Genomic DNA, 10,021 nt, shown 5'->3' with positions numbered 1-10,021 from the left:
CACAGAAGGCAGACGTTATCAAGGTAACTAAGGAGTAACTAAGGTGTATAGAGACGCAGGAATGTTTGGTGATCTTGTGTTCCTCTGGTACTGTTGATGTAACAATATAATATTTGATTGATTTGTAACTGCCTGTACATGACTGTTATGAGATCATAGTATATTCTAAATGGGATATAAGAAGCAACAGTTTTGAAATGAACAGGCAGTCAGTCGGAGAGTCATCAGAAGAGAGCCATTATCATCATCTGCCTGAGACTCAAAATGACCCATTGACTCTTTGAGTTTGTTTGTTTTTTTAAATTTTTTTTTTCATTCGCCGACTCCACATCCTCCTCTCGAGAGTTTGTTTGAGATACTTTGTCTCACTTCTGTATGTGAGCTGAAAATTTCTGCTGCTTTTTAGGCAATGTGGTGTTGTTACATTTGTAGTAATTAGATGACTATATGATGGTATATTCTTATGCAGGCTCCAATTGCCTCCTGGGAGGTGTGATCAGGAGATACGATTCTCTGTTCACTGCTCTTGCAGCTCACTTCAGAGTTTTTAGCAGGTGTTGGTTGTAAACACCGCTCTGGTATATAGCAGCTTGTATTGGCTCTTGCCCTGTTGGTGAGGTTTTACAGGGTGCAACTGTAGCTTGGCTGCATGGCCACAGTTGCTGTCTTTCATCAGATTAGGGATGAAGAAAAAGTTCTCCACAAGACAGGGGGGTCAAAATTCAAGACTGAAAACCAAAGGCAAACATCATAAAGATCCCGGGAAAAAAATCTATATAAAGCTGAAAAACAAAGAGAAAAAGAAAGATGGGAAAATGAATAATTCTTCAACACTACCTAATGGACTCTTCTTCAAAGCTGAGAAATTCCTGCTGTGTCAATGTGATCTGATTCAGGCTTTCCTTTTTCTCCCTCCCCTCAAGTACTTTTAGCTGATGTTCTTAGTGAGAACCAACCTAGGGCTGTCCAGATCCAATTTAGAAGACTCCTGGATATGTTTCTTCTTCATTCTCCTGTGCACAGTACAGCTTCTTCCTTTATGCAGCACAGAACAGTGCCAATCCTGCATGTTGCAAAACCTTGCATTTGCAATGTAGGACCTTCCCTGAGGGTGTCTACTTGTGCAAGTCTCCCCTCTGGTCACCAGCACAGAGATGAATAAACAGAAAGAATCAAAAGAAAAGGTGTGATAAGTAAAACAAACAAACAAAACACTTTTACCCATTTCTGCAGATCACTCACTGGTTCCTGAACTGGGAGCACTCGGTTGTTCTTCTCTCCACTCACTCCCATTCAAAATTACTGTGGCAGAACATATCAGCTGCCCTGGATCAGAAGTCACCTCCTTTCTTATTTCTGTTCCAAATCTTAACTCCCAGAAACACTGGAACCACTTATTTATCACTTTATCTGAAGTTCAGAGTTCCAGTACAGTCCTCTGAATCCGTTTCTCCAGTTTTCCGTGCTTTCACTGATGGGGGTTTTACAGTCTTTCTGCCTAACCCACCATCAAGCCCTGCCCCCACTAGCCCTCATTGTTTTAAAAGTATTTTTATTCTACCATTTAAGTTTTATTAGTCTGCAAAGGTGAGCCTTTCCGTGTTATTTTAAAGTAAAACAGTAATAAAAAATAATCAAGGTGATTTTTTTCAATCTGTAGGAAATATGTTATTTAGTTATGACTTTGTTATTAAGTGCCATCAAGTTAGTTTAGATTCATAGTGACCCTATATTCAGTTTATGAGGAATGGCTGGTAGATCTGAATCACTGATATTGTAGTTCAAACTGACCTTGTGGTCAAGTGCCTATCCTACAGCACTCTAAATTTTTTCAATACACTTTGCATCTTGAAATGCAGTATCCTTGAGACAATTTACATTATTGGAATTTAGCAGAATTTCAAAGGTTAAAAAGTATGCTTTTATACAGAATTAAGGAAGTCCTGGTGTGGCACTATGGGGTAATGCACTGGACTGCAAGGTAGGTTTGAAAGGTCAGCATTTCAAGCTCTCCAACCACTCCTTGGAAACCCTACAGGGTCGCTCTGAGTTGGAACCAACTAAACAGCAGTTATAACAATTGACTTCTGGTGCGGCACTATAAGATTAGCACTGGAGAATGAACCACAAGGCTGATGGTTCAAACCCAGCAGTTTCTCCTCTGAAATCCTATACAGGATTGCTATTAGTCAGAACCAACTCTTTGGCACTTAGGAACAAGATAAAGTAAGGATTAGCACATCTTACCTCAGAGTGAGATACTTTTACTAGAATAATACTGACATATGAAGCATAAACTGACATGAGAATGGATAGAGATGGCTTATAAGGTTTATGATTTCTTCAATTACATGTTTGTTTGTTTGTTTGTTTTTGAGGCTTTTTAGCCACACACAGATGCACAGGTTTTCTTTGCAAATATCAGTTAACACACTTTCAGTTGAAAAATGTAAGATTCAACTTTTCTGAGTGCCTGTTAGGTGCTGTAACAAAAATGAACAAGTTGAAAATTGAGAAGCCGCACATTGCTCCAGAACTGGGGGTAGGAGACCCTGTGATACTGAGCCTGTGATTAAGCCACACTTTAGAAAGGGCTGAACCTGAACCTCATGGATGAGGGACTGATGAAATTGCATTGGGAGTTCACTCAGGACAGAAGCCTGTGCCCTACCTGTAGGGGAAGAAAATGAGGTAATGACACGGACCCTGAGCTCCAAGGTTTACTTTATCTATATTTAATATAAATATTGTATTGTCATATACTTGTAGAAAATACATCATTTCTCCTTAAATTTTCTGGAGAAAAATATTCTTTACTTATTGTCTTGGTTATCTAGTACTGCTGTAACAGAAATACAAGTGGGTAACTATCGTAGGCTGAGATTTCTAGAGAAGCAAAACCAGTGAAACATATGTAAGTATAAAGAGAAATTTATTATCAAGGAAATAGCTTACATCTGCAGACTCCCAGGTCCCCAGTGATTCTTTCCCACATGTCCATTATACTGGGAACAGGCCACACCCTCAAGGAAGCATCTCTTCAGTTGACTGGCTGCTCATATCCACTCATCACAGAGCTTCTATTAGGTTTCATCATCATGGGATGAAACATCTTAACTGCTATATAATGGGAATCCTGGCCTAGTCAAGTTGACATAGAACCCTAACTATTACAGTGGTTTATTGTTTTTGAATTTTCCATCTGACTTTATTTTCAAATATACTTTCTTTAAAAAAAAAAACAAAAAACTTTCTGCGGATATAACAAATATCAGCATAAGGAAATCCAATTATGCAAAAAGTACTACAACTAGTCTGGGGTAGCTATATTAATTTTTGGTAGCATACATGAAGTGGCACTACTTATGTACACAGTAACTATAAGGTAACTAACATGAAACCACAGAACCGTGACTTTGCCACAGCTGCATGGACTTGGGCCTTTCTGGCTGAGCACATTTTCAAAAACTTGGATGCCCATTTCAGAGCTGCGCCAATGAAACACACTTATGAGCAAAGTTCTGAAGCAGTGACTCACCAGAGTATCCTGCAGCTGACAGGTAATATGCAGGATATGTTAGTTATAAAGTAGTTAAAGCTGAATCCACAAAAGCTACCAACTTTTTCTCTTTGTAGAAAGAAGCAAGAAGTTAACAAATTCCTTGAATTAGCACCTGGTATATCAGGTGGGAGTGCAGAGGATGGCTGTTAGAGCAGTGTCAGAGGGGCCCTGGTGGGCCAGAGGGGTTGGACATCATCAGCAATCATGGTTGGCTTCTTAAATACTGGTAGCAAGATGACTTCTGATTGTAATCTTAGATAAACTGTGGATAAATGAAAAAGGCTAGTAATCATACACTAAGATTAATACACAGCACTTCAACATTAACCACATAAGGGCTGTGCTTGCAACGAGGTTTCACAAGACAAGGCATCCAGATTTTTTCTTCCCACATCTGGTTTGCAGAGCTGCTCTTGTGGTCATTAAAAAAACTGTCTCACTCCGTCTTTGGTCTTTGTTGAACACTCCATGTACCCCAAAGCAACAATCCTATTTGCCATATCTCTGCTTTCTTTAGGTTTGACCAGCTCCTGCTTCATCTTGGCTTGCTCCTGTCTTGTGTGCTTATCAATCTGAAGATCCATCTTGTTCCAAGGATGATGGGAACATTGGGACAGAAATGCCCGACTTCCAGGGTCAATGTCTCTGTGATGTTTTCTAACCTATCAGGGCTATCGATGGAGAAACACACCAGTATAACATCAATGTTTGGGTAGACGAGGGGCCTCAGACGATCATAATCTTCCTGTCCAGGAAGGCCAACTCTACCTGCTTTCCATCCACTTCAATATCTGCCACATAGTTCTTAAACACTGTGGGCACATACACCTCTGGGAACTGATCCTTGCTGAAGACTATGAGAGCAAACAGATCTTGCCACAAGCTCTATCATGAACAATCACCAGTTTATTCCTTAATAAGTATACTGCGAGATGCACAGTCTGTGTGGCAGAAGTTCTACAAAGTACCTTGAATTTCTCAGATGAAGGGCACTCTTGTGTCAAATCCAAGTCCGGCCTCTTCGTACCATGGACGGCCACTCCGAGAGTCCCAAGCTCGAAATGGCAGCGGGTTGCTGAAGAGGTGGCAGCAGACTAATAAGAGAACCAAAGGAGGGCAACGGGCGGTGGTTGGAGAGCTTGAGTGAGCGAGGGTGGGCAGCAGCCTAAATAAATAAAAATTTATCTTCTCTTAGGTTTGTATTTGTTGTTAAGTACTAGAAGTCTGAATTCAGGTACCACATCTTAGGGAAGAGTTTTTCTTTGTCGGTTCTGGAGGAAGGTTTGTGCCTCTTAAGTTTCTGCTTCCTGGTTTCTTGCTGATGTTTGCTGTCAAATCAGTACTGACACATTGCCACACTATACAGGATTTCTGAGGCTGTAAATCTTTATGAGAGCAGAAATCCTCATCTTTCTCTGAAGGAGCAGCTGGTGAGTTCAAACTGCTGACCTTGGGGTTAGCAGCCCAACATGCAATCCATGCACTACCTTCTACCTTGGAGACCCTATGTGTCTTGGCATCTCTCTTCCCCCATCACTTTCTTGTTTAATCTATTTGTATCTCAAGAGATTGACTCAAGATACACCCCTCCACTAATGCTGCCTCATTAACATAATAGGATTATACTAATAGGAATATTGTTGTGTGATATCAGGTCAGTTCCAACTCATAGCAAGCCTGTACAGGGTTTCCAAAAACAGCTGGTGGGTTTGAACTGTTGACCCTGTGGTTACCTGTCCTGTGCTGATCCTACAGTGCTGCACCAGGTCTCACACACAGGCACAGAGGTTAGGATTTACAACACATATTTTTGGGGTACATATTTCAACCCATAACAGACAGTCCAGGTCTGTATCTTCTGGAATAGGGAAAACTGACCAGGGAAGAGACACAGGTCATTATTGGGAGGGCATCCTGATGGGCAAGAGTGGGCTAATCTTCCCACATCCTTCTATTACGATGACAGGAACACAGACATAAGTTGTTGAAACAGAACTCAGGGATTCTTCAAGATACATCTTTTATCACTGAATTCTACGCATATTCTACAGAAGAAGAGAATCACAAACAAATTCAGGTCAGTCATTTTAGGTATTAATACTATGAAAAACAGTCCACTGCAATATTAAACCCAAAGAATCCTCATAACTCAGTCATATTCCCTCTGCCCCAATGGTCCCCTTGATTAAAAACCTCCAGGGTCTCACCTTTAGAAGCAATGAGAGACGTATCAGAGCCCTAGGCATTGTCAATATCTGGAGATGAACAAAAACAGGATCTGGTTAGGGCTCACAGGAGCTAAGACCAGGAAACTGGGAATTATAGGGTGAGGCGAGACTACCCTATTGGCTCCCATCTACACTACCCCAAGGGTCTCCGAGTCCCTCCCTTCATACTTACGTGCAGCTTGAATGTTACTCTCTCTTTTTCCACCTGTAAGAAGATAGTGTTCTGTAAGGGACTGGGGAGGTGGTAGGACCACCAGGTCCTAGAAGAGCTGTTTTGTCCTGGCCCCCAGGGAAGTGTCCAGAACTGCAAATGCATACCCACAGCAGGAAAAGTAACCACGAGAAAAGATGTGCAGGGACTGGACCAACCACCTTCCCAGAAATTTGTCCTCATCAGGAACCTTCCCCTGTATCCTGTGACTCAGGGAGTCAGGTCTCCACACCAGAACCATTAAGGTGGAAGATTTCTCCTTCATTTTCACATACATTTTATGGAAGAGTAATTGTTAGCACACAAGGCCCCAGATAAGGTCATAACGTGTATGGATGGTACCTCTGCAATGCGGTAGGAGATGGCAAGGAGATAGCAAATCTCCTACCTGGGACTTGAAATCCACCCGTGGGACAAAAATTCAGACCCCCACCCCTATCTCTCTACCTGAGCTCTTCTTCCTCCAAATCACAGCTCCAATGATAATTACAGTGACCACAATTCCCATGACAACCGGGATAGAAATGACTTCCTTCATAGGGGTGGAAGGCTGAGAAGACAGTTCTGAAAAGAGAAGGAAGGTGAGGAGTCTTGACTCCTTGAAAGTCTAAAGAAAGGCTCCTACTTTCCCTAAGAAGAGATTTCATCCTTCTCCCTTTACTTACTCCATCTTAGAATGCGGGGCTCAGAGAGCCCCTCGTGCTGCACATGGCATGTGTATCTCTCTTCCTTTCCAGCAGGAACCACCACAGCTGCCCACTTCTGGAAGGTCCCATCCCCTGATGGCCTGGTCTCCACAAGCTCTGTGTCCTGGGTCTGTTCCTCTCCATCCAGGTGCCAGGTAAGGGTAATAGCAGAAGGGTAGAAGCCCAGGGCCCAGCACCTCAGTGTGACCTCACGGTCAGAGATGGGGTGGTGAGTAACATGTGTCTTTGGAGGGTCTGAGGGAATGAAAAAATTCAAGAACTTTCCATTACTTCCATGGACCACTTGAGTAAGGCTCATGTGATCATCCTGAGAATGGACAGGACAATTGGGGGTTGGGAGGCGTGTGCCAAACCCAGACACCAGCCTGGACTAAGCACCCGAGATCATCTCCTATTCCTTAGAAAGTTCTAGAATCAGGTTAAGGCAGCTCAGAGTAGGAGGCACCAAATTTCTGAGGGGGAGTACAGAGACTTCTAGTTTTGACTTGGGTGGAGGCAAAGAAACTTAGTAAAACTACGGGAGTGGAATGGAGAACAAAGCTTGAGGAAGAAAGTCCCTGGTGGTTTCAAAGGTCCATTCCAGGATCAAAGGAACTGCTGATCAGTCAGGAATCTTCTCGCCTATAATTCCCAGTGGAACAAGCTTAAAACACTTGACAGCTAATCAAAAGGTTATCAATCCCTCAACTGTTGAACAAGAGAAAGATGTGGCAGACTGATTCCGTAAAGATTTATAGCCTTGGAAATCTTATGAAGGGACTTCTTGCAAGATTGGTGAACCAGACAGACACACTATCCAGATTCTCTACAAAAAAGTCACAGGACCAAGAGAAACAGATACGGACATAATGCTGGAACCATGAGTTTCAGGGGAAAGGACCAACTAGAAGAAGCTGAACAAAAGCAATGAATGAGGAGACAAACAGAAAAGTGAATTATTAGGTGACCTGACATAGCACAGCCATTTTGAAGTTTTGCAAGCAGTATTTGATAGGGGAAGTAGTCAGATAATCGGTTCCACTCTCCCCTCAAACCAAATCCACTGCCAGTGAGTGTGTAGGGTTTCTGAGGTTGCATATCTTTATGGGAGTAGAAAGCCTCCTTTTTCTTCCATGAAGCAACTGATGGGTTTGGATTGTGGATCTTGCCATTAGCTGTCCAGTGCTTATCCAACAGCATCACCAGGGCTCCTTCCACTTGCCCAGGACCATACAAATATCCACACCAGTCAACAGTGACTAGGTTAGGTGTTCCCTTTGTTCCCCACACCCTTCTGGTAACCAGAAGCATGGCCAGTGCCCATTTCACATAGCCCCTGTTCTGTCTGATGGCAGAGAAACGATTCTTGTGGATAGGGCACACATTTTCCACCTCCTTGGACTAGTGGGATTTTCTATGTCAGCAGACACCTTGCTCCAAGCCACCTTTGGGACAGGCAGGAACTTGTTCCGGGATAAGGTGCCCTAACCCAGCTCCTCTAGGGGCCAGGAGTCTTGACTCCAGACACTTTCTATGCTGGCAGAGAGATACTCCATCTAGGAGAAGGCAATATGCACTCCCTCTGCCCTGCCCATAACTTCCTTGGCCAGCAGAGGGCACCAACCTGTACTGCAGGCTCTGCTCTCTTCTCTTTCCCAATTTTCTCCTTTCTGTGCCTTCACCCGGTTTTCTCTTCTTTTTCCCTATCTCTCTCTTTTTTTAAAAATCTTTTTCTGTGTTCTTTCTTCTTTTTTATTCCTCCTCTTCTTTTCCTGTATTTTTTCTGTTTCTTCTTTACTATTCTTTTATTTCCCACTTCCTAGTTTTATTGTTTTCCTTTCCCTTTTTAAAAAAGTTATTAATTTTCTTCTTGTTGCTTGATTTTCCCTTGATTTTTAAAAAGCTCTCTTCTTGCTGTTTGTTTTTTCCACCTTGTCCCACCCTTAGTGAGGCAGCAACCACGTCCACACTGCCCAATCACACCTGCACCTCTCAGAGCCCCACCCATGGGATCAGGGCTACCTCGCACTGCAACACCTGATCAACAATAGATGGCGGTGACCACTGGCACAACACACCCTCAACTTCACTATAAGAAGAATAAACAGAGAACTGCATACACAGTCTCACCTTGTGTCACACTCAGCAGAAGACCGGTGGTGAATGCTGAAGAATACATCAGCATATGGTCACCAGTTAAATACAAATACAACAACATCACAATGTCTTGGGTAGAAGAGACAATTTACGTTCACATGAGGAAACAAGACAGTGGCTCAGACCAAAATACACCACCAGAAAATATTTTGTTAAAGAAAAGGCATTAGAACTGCTGGATAAAGAATTTAAAACAATAATATTTTGGCACTTTCACTGAATTGAGAGAAAGCTTGGCAAAGGTGCATATGAAATCAAGGAAAACAAAGACAAAACTCTAGAATAATACAGAAAAACACTACAAAAACAAACTGACGAAAAAATTAAAAATTAGAAACAGTCAAAAATAGCAAATAACAACTCAGAAGATTAATACTAAGATTTCAGAAGTACATAATGCATTGAAAGAGCAAAGGAGTAGAACTGAGTCAGTGTAAAACCGAATTAGTGAGATTGAAACCAATCTCTCAGTACTGATCTATAGGAGTCCTGGTGTGACGTCGTAGGATAAACATTAGATCTCGTGGTCAATTTGATTTGTAAGGTCAGCAGTTCCAACTCATCTGCTGCTCCACGGGAACCCTATACAGGGTGGCTATGAGTCAGAACTCACTCAGAGGCACTTAACAACAACATAGGAACAATCAATCAGGAAAATTTTTTTTTTGTAATTATGAAAGCCTAAACATTATGTGGGATACCATTAAGAGTAATAATTTCATACTAAAGGGGGGATTTCTATGCTGGTTTCTGGGATGTGCGGGGTGGGATGAGGGGAGGGAGGGGAAGGTGGAACACAGGGCACAGAATAGACTCAGGATAGTTTGGGTGCTAGGAAAGGGGGCAGTATACAAGAAGGGGGAGGGGAATGGGATAACAATTAGGCAGGCTTGCATGGGCTAAGTGGGACAGAGGTAAAGAATGATGTATGCACAACCTTGGAACAACAAGCTCTGGGATACAGGGATTGAGACATGGTTGAAATGGGGAAATAATATTAAGATACTTGGCTGTCTTTGAATCTTGGTTTCCCTTGCATACCCATTATAAAATAGACACTGGAGGGGGAGAGAAAGAAATATCCATAGAAAGCTTGTAAGTCTGTCTTCTGTCTATAACTCATTGGAATACCTAAAATGGGGCTACAATGTGCCCAGTGAAGGAGGCTTCCTGCAGA

At 42.4% G+C, this 10,021-nt stretch overlaps 1 protein-coding gene across 1 annotated transcript in view; it reads right to left on the bottom strand.

The window, feature by feature from the left end:
- Window positions 1-722: 722 nt before the first annotated feature.
- LOC102815141 (HLA class I histocompatibility antigen, A-36 alpha chain-like) overlaps window positions 723-10,021 on the bottom strand; it is a 26,571-nt gene continuing 17,272 nt past the window's right edge. The window contains exons 4-9 of the mRNA XM_006872856.1: window positions 6,667-6,942; window positions 6,449-6,565; window positions 5,770-5,840; window positions 4,590-4,727; window positions 4,331-4,447; window positions 723-782 (exon numbers count right to left, since the gene is read on the bottom strand). Coding sequence (XP_006872918.1) covers window positions 723-782; window positions 4,331-4,447; window positions 4,590-4,727; window positions 5,770-5,840; window positions 6,449-6,565; window positions 6,667-6,942 — 779 coding nt within the window. The remainder of the gene's footprint in view (window positions 783-4,330; window positions 4,448-4,589; window positions 4,728-5,769; window positions 5,841-6,448; window positions 6,566-6,666; window positions 6,943-10,021) is intronic.

Source organism: Chrysochloris asiatica, unplaced genomic scaffold (genome assembly GCF_000296735.1).
Source record: "Chrysochloris asiatica unplaced genomic scaffold, ChrAsi1.0 scaffold00213, whole genome shotgun sequence".
NCBI classification, from domain to species: domain Eukaryota; kingdom Metazoa; phylum Chordata; class Mammalia; order Afrosoricida; family Chrysochloridae; genus Chrysochloris; species Chrysochloris asiatica.
Note: the sequence above shows the minus strand (reverse complement) of the source record. Positions and strands in the feature narration are given on the sequence as shown.